Raw genomic sequence first — 23,347 nt, forward strand, 5'->3', positions numbered from 1 at the left:
AATCAAAATATTATTTACATATTAAAATCAGCTATCATATATTTATATATAAATACATTTATAATTTAATTTATTTTAATATATTTTAAAAATTTAATATATATTCTTTTTTGATAACTGATTTTAATATACATCTAACATAATTATAATAAAATACAAAAAAAATCTCCGAATCCTCTTTATATACGGTAGATTTTGTTTTCTTTTCTTTTGTTTATGGCTAAGAAAAATTTATAATAGGTATTGATGTATTTTAATTGATGGAAAATATCACTTTAACCATAGGAGTGTTTTGAAATTAAATTGCTAGGGGCATTTTAGACAACTAATAAAATATTCCTGATAATATAAATATCAACCAAACACTGAAATGAAAAGTTGATTCTGAATATTTATTATAAGAGATTACGTTTTTATTATTACGATTCTCTTAGTACCTATAAATACCCTTTCATATTGTATCATTCCAAACAATTTGAGTAGACAACTTGAGTAGACAACTTAAATAGACAACTTGAATACACTCAATAATGCAAAAATCCTTTCCTCGAGTTTAGTCTCTTGTTTCTAACATGGTATCAGTGATGGTATCCTCCTTGAAGAGGTAATTGTTTTCATTGCGGTGAAATTACCGTAATTTTTGCATTTTTTTCTATGACATTCTTCTTTTCCTTTTGTATGCTTTTTTACCACCCCGACTAGTCTGTTTTTTCTGTCTTGTATTTTTTTGAGTCAAATGATCAAACACTATTGTCATCCGCTATTTACCTATTCTCATGAAGAAATCATATAGTTTTCGCTCTCTTTCGGCAGTTCCGTCTGCGTTCTCTCGTGGCAGTTCCGTTTGCGTTCTCTCGTGACAATTTCGTTTGTGTTCTCTTGTGGCAATTAAGTCTGCGTTTTCTCATGACAGTTTCGTCTGCGTTCTCTGGTGGCAATTCTGTCTGCATTCTCTCGTGGCAATTTCATCTGTGTTTTCTTGTGGCAGTTTTGTCTGCAATTTCTCGTGGCAGTTTCGTCTGCATTTTGTCTGTGTTTCCTTGTGGCAGTTTCGTCTACGTTTTTTTCCGGCAGTTCCGTTTGTACTTCCTTCAGATAGTGACAGTTCCATCTGCGCTTCCTTCAGACAAGCAGCAGTTCCATCTGCGCTTCCTTCAGACTAGCGGCAGTTACATCTGCGCTTCCTTCAGACAAGCGGCAGTCCCATCTGTACTTCCTTCCGGCAATTCCTTTTGTACCTGTTTTATCAGTTTATGCAGTTTTCAAACTCAAGTTGTCACTTGAGTTTGAGGGGATGTTAGAATATAATTAGGATCAATTAGAATCAATTAATATTATTTAGTATATCTGAATATTTATTATAGGAGATTACGTCTTTATTATTACGATTCTCTTAGTACCTATAAATACCCTTTCATATTGTATCATTTCAGACAACTTGAGTAGACAACTTGAATACACTCAATAATATACAAATCCTTTCTCCAGTTTAGTCTCTTGTTTCTAACACTAGAAATCATTTATCAATAAAATATGAAATTTAGAAATTTCCAAAAAGATAGCGAACAAAATGCATGCGTGCCTTTGTACTACTATATATGTTGACTAGGAGAATATGTAGTCAACTGCATCCAAACTTAATTTTCTTCTACCGCCGAGCACTCTCCGCCAAATTAATAAGTTGTTATCAGTCACAAATTGATATAATAGATAATCGAAATTACCAGGAAAGGGGAACGATCAAAGAGTGTTAACTTGAAGACTAGAGTTTGCCAAATTGACTTGACTCGGGCCATAGAAGCGTCTGTAGCGGGCTAATGACTTTTTAAATAATTCTGAATAACAATAAATAATGCGAAAATTATATGAGTAAAACTAGGAACTAATAGTATAGTAATTAATTTCAACCAATACTATAATACGTTGTTAAATAAGTTCATATAAAACTTATTATTAAAAAGTAAATTTTTTGTTAAATTTAAATTTTAAATATTTTTTTCTAATTGAAGGTTGGTTATAAGATTAGTTGTGCAATGGTAGCTCAAAACTTTTGTCCAACACTAAGCGCAATTGAATCTACAGCTTAATATTTACTTTTTTCTTATAAAAAGAAAACAACACAGAGACACTAATACCACAATTCCATGCATTTTGAGGATATGGAGTGTCGTTGGAAGAAGCCATGGGTGACGTTGATGGGAGCAACAGTATTGATGATGATTCAAATATTTGGTAGCAGCAGTGGGTGCTTTCCAGAAGAGAAGAGATCGCTGCTTGAATTTAAGGCTTCTTATTCGGATGATTCTTTGCTGCCTTCTTGGGTTGATGAACCCAACAGCAATTGCTGCGAATGGGAGCGCGTCACTTGTGATCCCTCTTCAAACCATGTCACCGATCTCTCTCTCCATGGTTTGTATAAAGATGGTTCTATGCCGAACCATTATGGAGTATTTGATTGTTATGGTTCTCCAAGCTTAAACAGTTCCTTGTTTCTACCCTTTAAAGAATTGAGAACCCTTAATTTGTCCTTTAATTGTTTTGGAGACTTCATTTGGAACCCAGGTACACTCTCATCTAAAATAATATTCTATTTCTTTCTTTCTTTGTGCTCTTCTTCATTGGACAAACTCGCATAGCTAGGAGGATGACTTTTTCTTTAATTTTTTGATGCTTTTGTTCTAGTTTAAAAGAAGGCAGTTTAATTAAAAAAAAAAATTCTCTTGTATATTTTTTTTTGTTTGTATAAATCTTTTTAGTAAAAAGATCATTAGAAAATGAAAAAAAAAACTTCCATTTCTATAGACAAATATTTAGAACTTAGACAAAATTACCCATTTAAATTTGAGACATAAAAAAAATATAAATTTAATAATATATTTTTTAATATTTTATGTAAAAGAGATTTTTGCATCACAAGATGAAATAATAAATGTGATTAAAATTAAAAGGACTAAAAAATATTAAAATTTTAAGATTATATAAAAAAAGAGAGAAATTTGTTTAACGATTAATTTGATTTATTTTTTTTCAACTTTAGACTTACTCATATACCTTCTATAACAAATTTGATTTTATTAAATTTATAAAATGTCACCTGTTTAGTAAGTTACATTTCACGACAATCATTTATTTTGTGACATAATATATATATATATATATATATATATATATATATATATATATATATATTATCTAACGAATAAACAAAATAATTTAATTTATAATTATATCATTTAGTAATTAATTTGAGACTTCTTCTTTTGAAGACCGAATTGATTTTCTCTCATATCTTTTTTCTGGACTATTTTGACTACTTAACACTTCAAAAGTTGTATTAGTGCAAACACTTAATTATTAGATAATAATATTATAATGGGAAAGTATGAGGAGCCAATGAAATATTTATACAATGTGTATAATAGAGGTTTATGCAGTATTAGAAATATAATCATTAGTATTACATTTTCTCGTTAGCTGAAGCTTTTGGGATGAGTGGTATCATGATATGGTATTAAAGCGCTAGATCCGAAAGGTCAAGAGTTTGATTTTTGGTGAACCCCAAAATTAGTTTAATTTTTCGAAAAGATGTTTAGTATCCCTTTACTCGGATGGTTATTCTAAATAGTATAGAGAATGTTCATTTTATAACTCAATAGCCCATTGTACACATTGTACAAATAGTTCATTGTCTCGGTAGCGGGATCCTATTATAATTCTTTACACTTTAAATATATATGAATTAAACCTTTTTATAATTCATATTGTATTATTGTTGTTCATTCATTGATGACGAAATAACGTTTTGATTAAACTTTTGAAGATAATAGAAGCACCTCAACTTTGGAAACACTGGAGACGTTTGATCTCAGCCACAATAACTTAAACGAGGGTGTACTAGAGTTCTTGTTTGGTCTCACGTCCCTCAAGAATTTAATTTTTGCCGCTAATAATTTTGTTGGACTCTTTCCTAGCAAAGGTATGAATCTAGGTGTAGATTTTTTTTTTTTTATTATTTACATTCTAAGTTATTGGAATAATATGGTTATGATCATATAAAATCTATTCAGTTAATCCTGCATTCTCCACATGTCTACAGTAGAAAACTAGTAATTAACAAAATAATGTACTGAAATGTTAGGATATATAGGTGACATATTAGACTAATTTAATTAGATTTAATTAATAAAAAATTTTAAATATGTAATATTATTTTTTATTAAAATTTAAATGATATTTTTTATATTTTAATAATATTTTTAATTTTATTTTTAAATTAAAAAATATTAATAAATAATAAAAAATATTATTTTTATTTTAATAAAATACTATAATTGCATATATATATATATATATAAATTCTATACAATTTTCTTTTAAATAGAGTAAATTATCTTTTATGATAAATTTAATGGTTATTGTATAAAATAAATTATGTCATTAAGATGATTAATATTAGCTCTTAATTTAACTTGAGTTTTGACAACCAAACTAATTAATTATAATATATAAAATCACTTGAACTTCATATCTACAAAATTACACAATTTTTATATCAACTCCATTAACAACTACATAATTCACCCTTACTCAATTAACACTCTATCTACTTTTTTTTTATTTTAAATTTGTGATTCGATCTTCTGGTCTTTCTTTTTCGTATTTTAATCTTTTACTTTTGTATTGTTAGATCTAATTAATATATACGTATAATTTAAAAAAAAAATAAAAAATTATAAAATAAGATCTCTTTTCTAACTCTTATAATTTACAATACAAGTTTTACTATATTTAATTAGTTTAGTTGTCAATACTCACGTTAAATTAAAAGTTAATATTAACTATGATGACATAATTTATTTTATCTAATAGTTATTAAACATGTCATAGGAATAACTTACTCTTTATTTCAGTTAAAAAAAAAAAAAAAACTTATTCTTTATTTAAGAGTGAGTTGGGTAAAATTCACTATATACATTGTGATGATTAATGTAGCTTTGAGTTGCAAGTGTGTTCTAATAATGTTAAACACTGCAACTTTTAAACGAAGGAATATGTAGATTGAAGCAACTTGAAGTGCTGGATTTGGGTGGCAATGATTTCGAAGGAACTTTGGATATATGTCTTAGTAATATGTCATCACTTCGGACTCTGGATTTCTCAGATAACTCCTTAAGCGGGAAGATTTCAACAACTCTGATTGCTAGTCTTGTATCGCTGGAGCATCTTTCCCTTTATGGCAACAAATTTGAAGGTGTATTCTCGTTAAATATCTTGGCCAACCTTACAAAGCTTAAGGTGTTACAACTTGGAGATATGGATTCCAGGACTTTTCAGGTGCAAACAGAACACCCTGCTTGGAATGCATCATTTCAGTTGGAACAGCTAAACCTTTTCTCTTGTAAAATCAACTCACCTACATACAGAACACCTTCTTTCCTTTCATCCCAGAATAGATTAAAATTTCTTGATCTATCAAAGAACAACCTGGTTGGTGAATTTCCTAATTGGATGCTTGTGAACTACACAAAACTAAAAGCACTGTATCTGAATGGTAACTTCTTCACTGGGAATATAAAACTTCCCTGTGGTCCAATTTTACATGGCATGGATCAACTACATGTGTTGGACATATCAAGCAACCATATCCAAGGAAAGCTCCCCAATAACATAGGATTCTTCTTCCCAAACCTAGAATATCTGGATGTCTCAAGCAATATGTTTGATGGTCATATTCCGGCCTCGATTGGAGAGATGTCTAACTTGACAGTGTTGAATCTGGGAAACAATAGCATCTCTGGGAGCATGCCTGAGAACATTGTTATTGGATGCACCTCGTTGTTACATCTGTTTATAGAAGAAAACCAGTTGAATGGGACACTTTTAAGTTGTATTGCAAAACCCGGGCTTTATACCTTGAGTGCGTCAAGGAACAACTTTGAAGGTTCGATAGTAACACAAGAAAAATGCCAACATGACTTTATTTTCCTAGATTTGTCTCAAAATAACTTCTCTGGTGCATTGCCCTCTTGCTTGAACATGTCCTCGGCAAAAATAATTCACTTGTTTGGAAATCGTCTTACTGGCGCAATACCTGAAGGATTATTGAATAGTCGCCGCTTGTTGGCCATTGATTTAAGTGACAACAACTTTATGGGAACTATTCCAGAGAGCATCTATGATTCTGAGTCATTGACATTACTTTTACTGGGAAAGAATCAGCTACAGGGTAATCTCTCTAGCCAGATATGTGAATTGAGAAATCTCCAGGTTTTGGACCTTTCAGAAAATAGTTTGACTGGGTCCATTCCTTCTTGCTTAGAAAATCTCAGATTTGCTGGGCGTATGCAATTTTTGAATTTCCCAAATATTGATTTCATAAGCCTAATTCCATTGAATTCAGAATACGATATGTTTGGCTTTGCCATGTATGCGGGGTATACATATGTACAAGTGACATTTAAAGGTCGTCCCCTTTTATTTCATGGTAATATAGTCGAATTAATCTCATTATTAGATTTATCATCTAATCGATTGACAGGGGAGATTCCTCATCAATTAGGAGATCTAAGTGGCCTTATTGCACTCAATTTATCTCACAACCGTTTGAGTGGGCTAATTCCAGAGAGCTTTCACAAGATGCAAAGCATGGAGAGTTTGGATCTTTCAAATAACCACTTGAGTGGACAAATCCCTATTCAGTTGTCAGAGTTGACCAGTTTATCGCATTTCAATGTGTCATACAACAATCTATCAGGTAGAGTACCTAATGAGAATCAATTTGAAACCTTTGATAATAGCAGCTACCAAGGAAATCCATATCTCTATTGGGATAATGATAATAAACACATTCCAATAACTCCAATAGATGATGGAAAGAAAGATGCAACTGCTGCATCCTATGTCACAGTGATCTTAGTATTTATGGCAATCCGTTGGATTAATCCCTTACAGGAGTAAGCATTGCTTGATTTGCCAAAGTGTTACCTTAAATGTTTTTGGTGCATTTCTTCATGATTTATTCTACTAGAAACTTTTGAAAAAAATTGCTCTAGTATGTTTGGTATATATATGCCAGTTAGTAATAAGAAACCTTTCTGGTTGTAACTTCATTTAGGAGGAACAGACCTTGTTTGGCTTCTATTTTTGTAATCACGTCAGTCAAGTAAAATAATAAAAAATGTTTATGTAATGATTTATTCTAATATATATCCTGTATTATTTTTATTTTAATTTATTTGAGTGTGTAAAAAATCTAAATTTCGACTTTTTAGTTATTTTTATTCAAAGAAGTGTATATATAAAAGAAATTCATACTTAGGATTTGTCTTTTTTATCTCTCTTTCGTATTTTGTCTAAAATTTTATTATCTTGGTTCATCTCACATTAATTGTTAGTAATAAGTACTATTTTGGTCTTTATAATTTAAGATGAAAATTAAAATCTTCTTTAACGTTTTTATTTTTAAAATTGTGTTTAACGTTAAATTTAATATTAAAATTATCCTTTTCAAATATTCGACTCAAATTGTCCCTACAAAATAAAACTTAAAAAAACACTCTCCCTCGACTCTCACTCCCCAAATCTCATCCAAACGTCACTAGTGCACCCAGTTCACCGTCAAATAACATTGCTAATAGGGAGCAATTTGTCTGAAAATAATGGTTTGGGAATAAAAAGATGATTTTAAAAATAATTTTAATATTAAAGACAATTTAAAAAAAACCATTAAAAACGAATTCCATTTTCATCCCAAACCACAGATACTAAAACAATATTTATTCTTAATTATTATTTTATATATTAATAATAATATAAATTAAGAAAAGATTAACAGTACATATTAATTTATCAGTGTATATAAATAGAATTGAGGTACTTGATTTGGTTGAAGAATGTACCCTCTTAATTTTTTGCTGTCTAAATTTTAGACTCTTAATTAATCTTATGTTCACTGTTATCTTACAATCATTATTTTTAAACTGTAAATAAATTAACGATACTTTATATATATATATATATATATATATATATATATATATATATATATATATATATATATATATATATATATATTAGAGTAATTACTCAAATAATGAGTCTCAAAAAATTTTAAAAACCGGACATTTTAGTCTAAAAAAAATTAATATACAAAAATATTTTTGATATTTTCATTTCATTTTTCGGCAGAGTAATTACTCATATTAGTGCCAAAAGAAATTATTTGATATTTTTATATTTAATAATAATAATAATAATAATAATAATAATATTCAATAAAATTATTAGAGATTATTCTACAAAAAATTTAAAATTAAAACTATTTGATATTTTTGTATTTAATATAATTAAAGATGTTCTATTTTAAAAAATATGTTTGTATTAAAAAAAATATTTTAATTTAAATTTTAAAGTATCATTAATCACCTTACTCGTTTTAACAAAAAAATATATTAATATATTAGTGTCATCCTCTGCATACACAAAACTAAGATAATAATAATAATAGAGGTTGGTATATAATAAAAATAAAATAAAAAGAAAACTGATATGTCTGATAAGGATAAATATTAGAAATTGATCTATGTATTAATTTTTTTTTTAAAATTAAAATAACCGCTTTTAAAATTTTTAGAGACCGATTTAAATTGGATAATTATACATACATACTTATTCTCTTTGAAAAGTGAAAACAAATGAAAGGAGATATTTAGTTAATTACATTAGTTATTATAATTACCTAAAAACAAATGAAAGGAGATATTTAATTACATTAGTTATTATAATTACCTATCTCGTCAAGAGGATTTTTTTTATTTATAAAATAAAATAATTAATTATTTTTTTAGAAAAGATTTTTTAACTTTATTTTCAAGAATACAGTTTTTTTTTTTAATTAGAGCAAGTTCACTGCACTCCCGGCGAACTCTATGATGAGTTCGGCATATTATATAAATTGGTGGGACTATTTTGGTTTGTCCCTTTTCTGTTCTATTCTTCCTTTTAAATTTTTTCTCTATTACTCCTTTCTGTCTCTTTAATATCCGTAAAATTTAGCGTGGGCGATTTTCTCAATTCCAGGTTAGTAACTAAAAATCTTTTTTTTATTTAATTAGAATTATTTGATTTACTGTTTACATGTTAGATGAAATTGTTAGGTATAGATTATTTGTTGGTTAGAATAATAGATTTACTGTTTACATGTATGTTAGTTAGTTAGTTAGACGTACTTTTAAGTGTTGTTATGTTAGGTAGATTATTTTATGTTACCGTTTTTTAGTATAACTACTGTTTATTGGCTATAAACATGTTAATGAATATAAGAAAGTATCTTATTAGTTAATTTAGTCAGAGTTATTAGCTTACGTTGTGGATTAGACGGTAATCAGTGGAATAATAATTAGGTTAACTTAAATAAGAATGATACTTGAGCAATAAAATTTAGAGTTCAGTTAGTTATAAATTAATTAGTTACATGACGACGTCAGTTAAATAAGGTAAACTTAAAACTAGTACGATTATAAGTTATTTTTCAGTTAGTTTATTTTTTTAGTAATCTAGGGTGATTTTGTTTTACTAGATTGTATTTCGATGGAGCAGCAGTTATTGGATTATGAGCATGAGATGTATAGATTGGATCATGCTGAGCACATTGCTAGGAGGCTTGATCGAGTGGTATGATTTTTTAAATTTTTCTTTTTATTTTATTGTATTGAATTAAAAGTAAACTTGCTATTATAATTCTTCACGGTACCTTTTCTTATGAAATTAATTTTTTTCGTTTGGTAAGCGCCTTGGATCTTGCACACCAAACAGAATTTGATGACACGGCCGCTGGAGCAGATTAGGCCATATCTGAGACGTGCCGGGTTTGAGTACGTCGCCTATATGGTCGAGTTCGAGCACGACTGGTCGCTTGCCTCGGCGTTGATAGAGAGGTGGAGGCCTGAGTCCCATACATTTCATCTATCGTGCAGGGAGATAACCATCACCCTGCAGGACGTGGCTTATCAGTTAGGACTCAGGATTGACGGTGATCCTGTGAGTGGGTACATAGGTGGGTGGGAACAGCATCATCAAGGACGGACCATTGTGGAGCTATGTGAGCAGATTCTGGGTGTTGTTCCAGGCCGAGAGGACAGACAGTCACAGACAAAGTGGACTATGAAGCTCACTTGGTTCCACAACACGGTTTGTGGAGAGCTGGAGCAAGATGCCACAAAGGAGCGCCTGATGAGGTACACGAGAGGATACATCATGCAGTTGATAGGGGTATCCTCTTCCCAGATGCATCTGACTCTCGGGTGCATATCAGGTGGCTTTCCCTGCTGGAGGACCTTGATGCGTGTGGCCGGTTGTCGTGGGGTTCGACTGTGCTGGCATGGCTGTACCGCCAGATGTGTCGGGTCATGGAGCATGGTCAGCGTAACTTGGGAGGATACGTCAGCTTGATGCTTTCTTGGGCCTACCACCATATTCCGTTAGTGCGGCCCAATGGCTTTGATGCTCGTCGCTTTCCGCTGGTCGAGAGGTATTACAAAAACATACCAATGTTATTCATATCATTATTAAGTTGTTTATTAATAATAAAGGATAAAATATTATTGTTGTTGGTTGTGTAGGTGGGTTTAGTACCGGCCAGACAATGCCACATGCGAGAGCAGGCTGAGGCAGTACAGGCATACGCTGAACGGGATTGGGATGCTGAATGTAAGTGAATAATGTTTAATTTTAAGAAATTAATGTTTAGGTTACTTTTCAGCCTGTTGCATATAATTATCTGAATTTCGTCGTGCATCTGTGTTTCGTGAACAGGTTGAGTGGACCCTATATGCTGACCCGCAACTGGTTGGGCATGTTCCACCGGCGATAGCAGAGGCGGATGCCTCGGCGGTGGTTGTATGTCCACTGCTTTGCTTCGCTATCGTCGAGTGGCATCAGGTGGACCGTGTAGTACGTCAGTTCGGTGGCCTGCAGCACATTCCCACTAGGCCATTGAACATTGACGACATGCACAAGTTGGATGGGAAATTCGATCGCGGCGAGTGGTTCCCGCAGCTGTTTTGTGGCTGGCATGAGATGTAGGATGCTCGGGCCTACCATCGTCTGCTGATATATCATCATATAGACCTTCATACTATGGCTAGTCATCCTCGTGTCCTATCGGTCGAAACTCTGATTTGTAAACATTGAAGACCGACTCCATGCGGTACACAAAATGAACAAACAGCTTCCAATCAAGTCTTGCATGAAAGCAAGCTGCAGGCACGTGACGACAAAGAATACGAAGAGCCTGAAAATACCCTCAATCACACTTGTGCTCATCAAGCAACACCTGATAATTCTGTTGCCTGGATCCCGGAACTGCCGCTAACTCTTCAACCGTGAAGTTCGTCCTCGATCAATCAAACTGGTAAACATTCATAGTGTTCACGTGCTTCGAGTTGAATTCTATGGCCTTCATCAATGTCTGTGAGAATTCGGCACCGACCTGAAGTTGGGCCAGTGCCTCTGAACCCTTCCTTGCAAAAAGTTCACCCAAACGAAAATAACTTGACTTAACAAGAGCCATGATTGGTAAATTGTGGGAACCCTTCATGATAGCATTAATGCACTCAGAGATATTGGTCGTCATATAATTAAATTGACGATCCTCATCAGCATACTGTACCTACTGTGACAGTGGCATTTCTTCAAGCCAGTTTGTAATAGCTACGTTTTCGCCCCTCAGACGGCCATAATAATGGGCAAACTCACGATGCGACTTCGAGTACACTGCATTAATAAGAACCTTCTTCAAGTATTTGTTCCTAAAGTGGGTCATGAAGTTGGCTGCAATGTGTCTTGTACAAAACGCTTGGAAGGCATGAGGCGGTTTCCATAAACTCCCTTCGGCATTCAGTGCTCCATCAATGGACTTGTGTCTGTCTGAAATCAATAACAGCCCTGGTTGTGGTGTAATATACGCCCGTAAGTACGAAAGAAAGAACGACCACGCCTCCTTTGTCTCACCCTCCACAATTGCAAATGCAATGGCAAAATGTTTGCATTGTTGTCTTACGCTATGGCCATCAACAAAGTTCCACCATATTTACCATATAGGTGGGTGCCATCAATGGAGATAAGTGGCTTGCAATGCTTGAAGGCCTCAACATACGGTGAAAACGTCCAAAAGACCCGATGAAACATCACAATGTCGGTGAAGGCAGGCCAGGACTGTGTCATTAATTGCACCTAAGTACCTAAATGGACATACATTAGTCGGCTTTTTGTACACGGATGAATTATTTAATAGCGAATAACTAAACCAGAAATAAATCTTACCTGGCAAGTACATCTGCATAACGAATAACCACTGAGGAAGCTCGTTGTATGACTCCTCCCAATCACCATATATTCTAGCAATGACTCTCTGTTTTGCAAGCCAAACTTTTCTGTACGACGCCTTGTAACCAAAGTAATTCTCCACGCCTCCTTGTAGAACCCTGATGCTGATTGTTGGATCGGCCTTCACCATCATGAAAATGTGTTGTGCAATCACTTTCGAATCCAACCTACGATGACTTTACCCCATCGAAGTTTGCATGCAAGTATGAGAACCAGTGTATCTCCTAACCTCCCACCTTTCTTGCTTTCAGCGATATGATATGAGTATGCACCAATTACAACCTGGTCCGAACTGGATACATCGTGCATTGTACCTCCAATGGTCACTCTCTACTATTTTGTACTCTGCAGCCCTCCTTATGCTTTACTGCTTAACTGCCAACATGACTTCTTCTTTGTTCCCAAATTGTTGTCCAACCTCAAACTCGTTGCTTGGGTCGTCTTTAGGACCTCCTTGGGTAAACGACCAATCCGAAGTCATTGCATCGAGATTCAACCTTGTGAAATGATCTGGCTGGTCATATGGTCAAGAAATGACAGTCTGTGTTAGAGCAATCTTTATGTCACCATAGTAGTTCATCTCCTCTTCCTCCTCAACATCATCAGGGATTTCAAGTGGTTTTTCGTCAGCATCGTCTCCATCATCGGGGTTCACTTCATACTACTCCATCATCGGATCTCTGATAGCAGAACCATCATGACTTTCAATCCCTTCATCTATTAAGTCAACGTTACGAACTTCAACATTAGACCCCTCCTGACTACCCTCGGGTGGCATATTTAGATCCACCATTGTCCTTTTGATAGTTTGTCTAACAACTCCACTCGTTGGACTATCATCAATAGTATCTGCAGATGATCCTCGGTCACCAAAGTCAACAAGAAAAAAGTATAGTTCCAACCGATGAATATTGGTCCATCGGTTGTGTCACGACCTTATAAGCCGTACGTCCTCGTCGTCGCGTAAGCGGTACCTAATTCAAAACAATAGAAATATCCCTCACAATGATGGTCTGATAAATATACTAGTAACAGAGACAAAGACAACACAACTGTAATATACCTTTTATAAAACAAACTGCCATCTAACTCGGTCGGATATCTGTAGTAAATTTTTTTCACCCTTTTAGATTCTTGCTGTCCGACGGAATGTAATATCACATTCTTCAAAGCTGTTAAACTGTTGACTTCCGGTGTCATATAGGTAATTATCGGTTGGCCCGATCTAAAGACAATTGAACCTTCTTCATCATACACTATTTCAATATCGTAATGAATAGATAACAACGGATTTCCTGACATCGTAGCGACAATATTAATAGTGAGGAAAAAAGTAAACAGAGAAATTGTTACTACTTGATGTTTCTCTCCAATAGGCCTGCTTTTATTTCTGAACTCATCATAGAGTTCGGCGGGGGGTTCAGCGAACTTGCTCTAATTCCCAAAAAAATCATGTTATGGCCTGGCCCAAGAAAGAACTTGGGCCTACCCGACCCGGTCACCACCCGACCTTAACGGTCGGATCGCGCACCCATATCCGACCCGCACATCCTTTCGGGACAGCTGGCAACCACAGCTGTACAAGGAAGCTTCGAGGAAGGTAGGCTCTACCCTCCTGGGACCCACACCTGACATGGTATATAAGGGAAGGGTCCTACCCTCCCCCAAGGTACGTCACATACTACACCTTATACTCACCCGTACACTCACTGACTAGGGCGTCGGAGTGTCTTTGCTGGTGACACCCCCCTTCTGCTCCTTCACACATCGGTACCTCGACAGCTTGGTTCACCAACGCTCACACGGCCACAACGATCAAGGCGCCTCCCACTCATCCTTACCCGAACAGTCCAGCAACCGACAAGTAGGACATTGGCGCCGTCTGTGGGGATGCCTAAATAGACGTCATGCCGGGTGCCAGAGACCAAGGCCGAGGAGCCGGTGCAGAGGGGGCAGCCTCCGTCGCCTCGCCAAGAGGACGGCGAAGGTACCCCCGACAACACACTGAACCACATACAAGGACGCGACCCTTCGGAGGAACTGGCGGCGACAGCGCCAGAATAATGCAGGAGCTATGCCACAGGGTCCAGAACCTGGAACGGCAGCTGGCCGACCAGGAGCATGACCGACGAACCACCGATCCTAGCTACTCTCCATCTCCTGAAAGCCGAGAGAGAGATTTCCACCGAAGTCGTCTACGACACGCCTCTGCATCCGAACGGAAGCAGAGAGCACTCGAGAAGAGTCACCTATCCCGAGAAGACGAAATGACACAATCATCTACTCCCGAGGCAAGGAAACGTGCTACACGGGACGAGATCGCGAAGATGGGGAAGAGGGGTCCGAGAGGACACGGCGACTCGTGATAATGGGCGCCACCCCATTCCATCGATCCATCCTCGAAGTTTGGTTGCCGAAGCACTTCGACAAACCAACGGACATGAGGTACGATGGAACCCAAGACCCTCTGGAACACCTCACAGCCTTCGAAGCTAGGATGAATCTGGAGGGAGTAGGGGACGAGGTGAGATCCTGAGCCTTCCCGGTGACCCTGGCAGAATCCGCGATCAGATGGTTTAACGGCCTCCCGCAGGGGTCCAATTCACAACACGAATAGCAAAGGCAAAGCACCCGATCAACCTTCTGAGGATAACCCAGAGACCAGGAGAGCCGACCAGAAAATACCTGGACCGGTTCAACAACGAATGCTTGGAAATTGACGGCCTAACCGATTCGGTGGCCAGCCTTTGTCTGACGAACGGCCTCCTCAACGAGGACTTTCGAAAGCACCTTACCACGAAACCAGTTTGGACGAAGCACGAGATCCAAACGGTAGCCAAGGAGTACATAAATGACGAGGAGGTCAGCCAAGTCGTGGCTGCCAATAAACAGCACTCCGGCTACAACCAACCTAGGCAACAAGGTAATGGAGAAAGACAAAAAGAACAAGCCAGGGAAGGAGCGTTGAGCAAGGCACCCAGGCCATTCCCCCGGGTTGGAAAATTCACCAACTACACTCCGCTCACTCTTCCCATCATGGAAGTTTATCAGCAAATTGCCGAGAAAGAAATCATGTCGAAGCCCCGACCACTCAAGGACCGTACGGGGGGAAACAAGAACTTCTATTGTGACTATCACAAGGGCTATGGTCACCAAACACAGGACTGTTTTGACATGAAAGATGCACTAGAACAAGCGATAAGGGAGGGTAAACTAACAGAATTCTCCCATCTTATAAGGGAGCCAAGGAGGCGTCATCGCGACCAAGATGAAGAAGGCAAAACCCGGTCGGCAAAGCAGCGACAAGAGCCAGAAGACAGAGATCACGGCCTCACCGTGATAAACGTAGTGACAGCCAAAAACACCGCGCCAAGGTCGCGATCGGCGCACAAGAAAGATGCTAAGGTCTTGACGGTCTCCTCCTCGCTGGTGCGAAGCTCTAAGAAGCCCCTTCCATCCCTTTCGGCCCCAAAGACCAATGGTTCGACGAGGCCCCTGAAAACCCACCCATGGTCATCACGGCCAGAGTCGGAACCGGTCTTGTCAAACGAATCCTTGTCGACACGGGGGTAGACTCGAACATTATGTTCCGCAACGTGTTTGACGCACTGGGGCTAAGGGACGCCGACCTGTCGACTCACCAGCACGGGGTCATTGGGTTGGGCGACCACTTCATCAAACCTGATGGAGTAATATCCCTGCCGGTCTCAGTGGGATAGGCTCAAGGCCGAAGATCGGCGATGGCCGAGTTCGTGGTCCTCCGAGATTCCACCGCCTACAACAACATCTTGGGAAGGAAGACGATTAACGATGTTGAAGCGATAATCAACACAAAGCTACTAGTCATGAAGTTTGTTACCGATGACGGATCTATAGGGTCCATAAGAGGAGAACTTGAGACGACAGTCGCTTGCGACAACGCCAGCCTCTCCCTAAGGAAGAAATCCAAAGAGGCGTCAGGGGTGTTCCTAGCTGACCTAGACACCAGGGTAGATGACAAACCCAGACCGGAACCAGAGGGGGACCTGGAAAAGTTCATGGTCGGCGTCACGGAGGAAAAATTCACGTTCGTCAACAGGAATCTCCTACATGAATTGAAGGAGCCCTTGGTAGAAATGATCAGGGCCAATGGGGATTTGTTTGCCTGGACACCGGCCGACATGCCGGGCATAGACCCCGAAATTATGTCACACCACCTGACCGTCAAGTCGGAAGCGCGCCCAGTAGCCCAACGGAGGAGAAAGATGTCGTGGGAGAGGGCAGAGGAGGTGGCCAGGCAGACGGCCAGCCTCCTAGAAGCAGGTTTCATACGAGAACTAGACTACTCGACATGGCTCTCAAATGTAGTTTTAGTAAAGAAGCACAGCGGCAAATGGAGAATGTGCGTAGACTACTCCGACCTTAACAAGGCATGCCCTAAAGATTGTTTCCCCTCCCTAACATAGACGCACTCGTCGACGCTGCGGCGGGCTACCGTTATCTGAGCTTCATGGACGCCTACTCCGGCTACAATCAGATACCGATGCACCGTCCCGACGAGGACAAAACAGCGTTTATAACGCCGGGGGGAACCTTCTGTTATAAGGTGATGCCATTCGGCCTAAAAAACGCAGGGGCAACATACCAAAGGCTGATGAACAAGATATTCCACGACCTCATAGGCAAGACAGTGGAAGTCTATGTAGACGACATCCTCGCGAAAACAACGCGACCCGACGACCTCCTGAATGACCTGGCAAATGTATTCGTGTCTCTCCGACAACACGGCATGAGGCTCAATCCCCTCAAATGTGCCTTCGCCATGGAAGCTGGAAAGTTCCTAGGATTCATGATAACCCAAAGAGGGGTAGAAGCTAACCCGGAGAAATGCCAAGCGATACTCCAAATGAAGAGCCCGGGTTGTATCAAGGACGTCCAGAGATTGGCAGGACGACTGACCTCGTTATCCCATTTTCTCGAAGCTTCGGCAACAAAGGCCCTGCCCTTCTTTAACCTCATGAAGAAAGGGATAGCATTCGAATGGACGCCCGCATGCAAGGAAACCTTTAGACACTTCAAGGAAATCCTGGCGGCACCCCCTGTGCTCGGAAAGCCAAAGGCCGGGGAGCCATTATATCTATACCTCGCCATAACAGAAGAAGCCCTGGCCACGGTTCTAGTACGAGAAGATGGGAGGGCTCAACAACCAGTCTATTTTGTGAGCAGAGCCCTGCAAGGGGCAGAACTAAGGTACAGCAAACTGGAAAAGCTAGCTCTGGCACTCTTGACCTCTTCACGAAGGTTAAAACAATACTTCCAAGGTTACCAGGTTGTCATAAGAACGGACCAAGGAATCCGACAAGTACTTCAAAAACCCGATTTGGCGGGAAGGATGATGACTTGGTCCATTGAACTTTCCCAATATGACATACGATACGAACCCCGGCAAGCAATCAAGGCACAAGCGATGGCAGATTTTCTAGTAGAGGTAACGGGAGATCCAACCGAAGAAACGAGCGCACGGTGGAAGCTCCACGTGGACGGAGCCTCCAACCAGACGTCCGGGGGCGCCGGGATCATTCTGGAAAGCCCAGCTGGGGTCGTATACGAGCAGTCGATCAGGTTTGAATTTCCCGTCTCGAACAACCAAGCAGAATATGAAGCCCTCATAGGGGGCTTAGCCCTAGCAATGGAAGTCGGAGCAACGAGGTTGGAAATATGCAGCGATTCACAAGTCGTCACCTCCCAAGTAAACGGGAGCTACCAAGCCAGAGACTCATTATTACATAAGTACTTGGAAAAAGTCAAGGATTTGAGCCAAAAGTTTGAAGAGGTCACGATCCACCACGTGCCCAGAGAAAGGAACACACGGGCAGATCTCCTATCGAAACTGGCCAGCACCAAACTGGGAGAAGGTAACCGATCTCTCATCCAAGGTATGATGAGGGAGCCGACGGTCACTCTGCACCTATCAAGGCTAGGCCTCTCATGGCTGGACCCCATCACCAGCTTCTTAGAAAACGGCAAACTTCCCGACGACAAAAAGGATGCCACGAAACTGAGAAGGGAAGCGGCCAAGTACGTGATCATCCAGGGACAGCTATTCAAGAAAGGACTCAACCAGCCCCTACTGAAATGCCTGCACCCCGACTAGACGAACTACGTCCTCAGGGAAGTCCATGAAGGTTGCTATGGACATCACATAGGGGGCAAAGCCTTAGCAAGAAAGTTAATCCGAGCTGGGTACTATTGGCCATCAATGATGGCAGACTCTAAAGAATTCGTCAGAAAATGCGCCAAGTGTCAAGAGAACACCAATTTCCACAGGGCACCGGCCTCCGAGCTAAGCCTGTTAACGTCTTTCCGACCATTCTCACAATGGGGAGTCGATCTCTTGGGGCCCTTCCCAGTTGGTCCTGGACAAGTCAAGTACCTCATAGTCGCCATTGACTACTACACCAAATGGATAGAGGACGAGCCGTTGGCCAGCATATCCTCATCCAATTGCAGAAAATTCATGTGGAGACAGATGATAACGCGGTTCGGGATCCCGGAGACCGTTATCTCGGACAACGGCACACAGTTTACCGACAAGAAGTTCACGGAGTTCCTCACCGGCCTGGGTATAAGACAGAAGTTCTCCTCAGTAGAGCACCCCCAAACAAACGGACAGGTGGAGTCCGCGAACAGCGCTGAAGCAAAGAATGGCCCTACGCTATAACACCAAAGTGCTCAAAAGAGAGTTTGAACCAAACGATCTCGTCCTAAGGCGTAACGACATCGGCTTATCGACCCCGGGAGTGGGCAAGCTGGCGGCAAACTGGGAAGGTCCCTATAGAGTCAAATGGGTAAAGGCGCTTTCAAGTTAGAAAGGCTCGATGGCAAAGAAGTCCCAAGAACGTGGAACGCGAACAACTTGAGAAGATTCTACTCCTAGCACATGAGGCGACATGCCGACCAATCGAGCTAAGTATTTAATTCATGGAATTGTACTTTTCGTTATGGTCTATGGGCCTCTTATGCAATTACTGAATAAGATATACTTGTGCAAAATTTTGTTTCTTTTGTTTTGTTTGCTTTTTCTAGACAACCCACTACGCAAGCGAATTCCTCACAACTCGACAACGATGTGCGGCTCCGGGACTGATCACCCCGGAAGCCCATCAATTACCACAATAGCAAACGGCTACACTAAAAAGCCACGACCTGGCTCAACCGGCTTAGCCAGAATACACCAATACGGTAAAACGAATGGCAACTACAAACCAATAATGGTGAATATGAATGACAACACAACCAGACGAATAAAAAAGTATTAATTATGATAAAACGGGCAAACAACCCAATAAAATAACTGTTCACCAAAGCCAAAACAAAACGGCCAACCAAAAGTTTCATACAGAACAAGAGGATTCATTTTTTAGGAACGTCAACAATCTTGCCGTCCTTGATCACCTTGAAGACTCCAATTGCCGACATGTCGAAATCAGGAGCAACAATTTTGACCTGAGCTTTAAGGGCCTCCTCGGTTGCCAGGATCGCGCCCTTCCCCTGCTTGACGACGTCTTTATACTTTGTCTTCAACGCTGCGAGCTCAGCTTCGACAGCTTGCTTTTCCTTCTCCAACGCGGCCACCCGCCCTTGGGCCACACCAACCTAACTCTCTAAAGTCATCTCCCACTCAACAAGACGGGAAACCGTGGCGTCCGACTCTTCCAATTTCTTCTCAGCAGTAGAGGCCTTCTTCTCGGCAGCAGATGCTTTCTTCTTGGCAGCGTCAAGCTTCTCATTAGATTGGGTCAGCTGCTCCCGGAGAGTTTCAACTTCGCGTTTGAGCTCATTATTGGCCTTTCCAGCAGACTCCAACCTCTTGCGAAGAGATTCCATCCCAGACACCTCGAACTCGGCTTTCCGAGCTATCACTGCGCTGCGCAAGAGGGTACGATACATCCACCTCGCTTGCCTAGCAAGAGATGACTCATGAAAGTGCTCTTCAGTGCCAGGAATCAGCTGAGAATCTATAAAATTCCCGGCGTCAAAATTTTTCTCCATCACAGTAAGAACCCCCTCGGGACTACTGGACATCCTCCTCTTCCTCTTGAGGCTGCGCACCTCCTCCACCTCATCATCGGCCACCGGGTCAGACGTCGAACCCCCAGTACCGACCACTTCGCGGAAGGGGGAAACACGCACTTCTTTCTCACTTTGAGCTATGGCAGCCTGGGCCGAGGTACCTACTTCATCGGCCACAGCCCCTTGCTCGGAAGTAGCTTTGCTCTTTTCCTCTGGAGGAGCGGTCGACTTCTGGTTAGCCGCCTCATCATCACTCGCACATAGAAAGGTTTGGAACAAGTTAGGGAGACCATTATCTCGGCAGACATTCCCACTGCAACAGGAAAAGAAAATTGTTTAGTCGCGATGAAATATAGGGAAAAGCAAGAAACTAAAGGCAAAGCAAGTTAAAACTTCTCACAAATATAGTTCTGACCGACTTCCCAGTCTCCCATGAGGAGGTGAGGATTCACGTGATTCTTCCCAAAAACAGCTAGTAACACATCGGCAATCTTCCTATCCACCGCAGACATACCCTTGTAAGATACTTTGATGAAGGCATTGGACCCCGCCCCGAAGCTCCAATAAGTCGGGATGAGGCGTGCCCCTTCTAACGACAACCAAAAAGGATGACGGCCTTTGACGGGGCGGACCTTGAAATACTTATCCTTAAACCCGTGGTAGGAGTCCTCGAATAAGCCGAAAATCCTCCGACCTTGGGCAGACCGGAAGGACATGAACCCCTTTTTATGTTTCCCTTCCTTTGAAGGGTTTGTAAGGTTGAAAAAGAAAAGGAAAACATCCATAGGCACCGGCAGCTCGAGATATTCACATACCATCTCGAAACAGCGGATCGAAGCCTAACTGTTCGGATGCAACTGTGATGGTGCCACGGAAACCCGGCCCAGAAGCGCCATCTGGAAGGCGGAGAAAGGAATACGAACCCCCACCTGAGTAAACATGGATTTATAGAACCAAATCCAGTCGGCAACCCGAGGAGACCGAAAGTTGATCTCGTATAAACGCCGTTAGGAGCCGGCACAAAAACGTCGTAGTTGGCCTCCTCGTCGGTTCCGCCGCAGAGGTACTCGTGTTGACGGAACTCGGTGAGCTCTTCCTCGCCCATTTGATTAGGGGAGTCCTTTAAATTGGATACAACCCAGGCGTAGGGGTCGTACGCCGCAGGAGAAAGGGAAGCCCGGGAGGCGATGCGTGCCATACCTACACGGGGGGACCATCCAGTCAGTGTCGGCTACTCGGAGTGAATGCAGAAGCTCTATTCGGTAACTAACGCTAAATTTGGATAAAAAAGACAAGACCCAAACAAAAGCTACACTAGGAGGCAAACCCCCCTACCTAGGGCCTAAAATCGACCATCATGCAAGGCTAAATAAACGGCATGCACAAAAACAGAGAAAGAGGACATAAAAAAGCACAATTACCTACACTAGTAGCAAAGAACCAAAAGGAAGACTGTAAAGACGCCCTGGAACTTGAGAGCAGAGAAAGATGGAGGTGGCAGAATCAACAATGGATGGACAAACGCCAAATGACCACCAAAGGCGTTGCAGAACAGTTTTAAAACCACCACCAAAAGGAGCGCGAAAGTCGAGGGGCATATTGGTCTTTGCACAAAGGGTTTTAAACCCATTATGAGCATTTAATGCTCTGCACGAGAAATGAGGTGGTAACGGATCGCCCCAGCAACAAACAGGCATGCGCGCAGGAGGCACGTCCCCTCCACGGACGGCCGAATTGGCGACAACGAATGAGGTCAGAAATGTCGCGTCACCAACAGCCCACACGACTGTTGCTCACGCGTCGGGGGCACTGTTACGGCCTGGCCCAAGAAAGAACTTGGGCCTACCCGACCCGGTCACCACCCGACTTTAACAGTTGGATCGCACACCCATATCCGACCCGCACATCCTTCCGGGACAGCTGGCCACCACAGCTGTACAAGGAAGCTTCGAGGAAGGTGGGCTCTGCCCTCCTGGGACCCACACCTGACATGGTATATAAGGGAAGGGTCCTATCCTCCCCCAAGGTACGCCACATACTAGACCTTATACTCACCCGTACACTCACTGACTAGGGCGTCGGAGTGTCTTTGCAGGTGACACCCCCCTTCTCCTCCTTCACACATCGGTACCTTGACAGCTCGGTTCACCAACGCTCGCACGGCCACAACGATCAAAACGCCTCCCCCTCATCCTTACCCGAACAGTCCAGCAACCGACAGGTAGGACAAATCGTATTCTTGAAAATAAAGCTGGAAAATCTTTTCTGAAAAAATAATTAATTATTTTATTTTATAAATGAAAAAAATCCTCGATTAAGATGTTATGAAAGACATGTTATACATGTGTATTTAAGGCTTATTTGTTTTTGAGAATATGATAAGATAAGACATTGGGAACAAAATATAAAAAATAGAAATACAACATTTTGTATTTTTATATTCTGTTTGGTGATAAACTAAAATAAATTATGAAAATTTAATTTATTTTTATTTTTTTAATTCAAAAAATTTGAGACAAAAAATATAATTATGAAAAATTAACAAGAATAATGAAAGAAAAAATAAAAAATAAGTTGTGTCTTTTGTTAATGTCTCTATCTTCTTCCTGTTAGGATGGACACAAATTACACTAATTCAGTGTCTGTGGACACATTATCTCTATCCATATTTTCTTTGTCAAATAAAGCTAGAAAATTTTTTTCTGGGGAAGTAATTAATTATTTTATTTTATAAATGAAAAAATCTCTTGAGGATTTTTTCAATAATAAAATAAAAAAATTCATAATTTCCCAAAGATGATTTTTGGACTTTAATGTCCAAAATACGATTTTTTTTTTTTTTGCATTTAAGCAAGTTGGCCAGACCCCGGCGAATTCTATAAATTTTATAGAGTTCGCCTAATCCCTGGGC

The 23,347-nt window shown here is 39.9% G+C and overlaps 2 protein-coding genes across 2 annotated transcripts; both read left to right on the plus strand.

The window, feature by feature from the left end:
• The first annotated feature begins 1,731 nt into the window (after nucleotides 1-1,731).
• LOC112701640 (receptor-like protein 9a) lies at nucleotides 1,732-7,189 on the plus strand. Its single transcript, XM_072199705.1, has 3 exons — nucleotides 1,732-2,562; nucleotides 3,821-3,976; nucleotides 5,048-7,189. The coding sequence occupies exons 1-3, from the start codon at nucleotides 2,145-2,147 to the stop codon at nucleotides 6,955-6,957; spliced, it is 2,484 nt and encodes an 827-aa protein (XP_072055806.1). The 5' UTR covers nucleotides 1,732-2,144; the 3' UTR covers nucleotides 6,958-7,189.
• An 8,935-nt stretch (nucleotides 7,190-16,124) lies between these two features.
• Nucleotides 16,125-16,829, plus strand: LOC140174414 (uncharacterized). Its single transcript, XM_072198866.1, has one exon. It carries the CDS (start codon nucleotides 16,125-16,127, stop codon nucleotides 16,827-16,829), a length of 705 nt encoding a protein of 234 aa, XP_072054967.1.
• Nucleotides 16,830-23,347: the final 6,518 nt, after the last annotated feature.

Source organism: Arachis hypogaea, chromosome 7 (genome assembly GCF_003086295.3).
Source record: "Arachis hypogaea cultivar Tifrunner chromosome 7, arahy.Tifrunner.gnm2.J5K5, whole genome shotgun sequence".
NCBI lineage: Eukaryota > Viridiplantae > Streptophyta > Magnoliopsida > Fabales > Fabaceae > Arachis > Arachis hypogaea.

What these genes read in the sequence shown, in the direction of transcription:
- LOC112701640 (XM_072199705.1), top strand. Translation starts at nt 2,145, where the DNA reads ATGCATTTTGAGGATATGGAGTGTCGTTGGAAGAAGCCATGGGTGACG. An exon ending in AGACTTCATTTGGAACCCAG is followed by an intron (nt 2,563 to 3,820) that starts GTACACTCTCAT and finishes AAACTTTTGAAG; the next exon opens with ATAATAGAAGCACCTCAACT. An exon ending in TGGACTCTTTCCTAGCAAAG is followed by an intron (nt 3,977 to 5,047) that starts GTATGAATCTAG and finishes TTTTAAACGAAG; the next exon opens with GAATATGTAGATTGAAGCAA.
- LOC140174414 (XM_072198866.1), top strand. Translation starts at nt 16,125, where the DNA reads ATGGCCGAGTTCGTGGTCCTCCGAGATTCCACCGCCTACAACAACATC.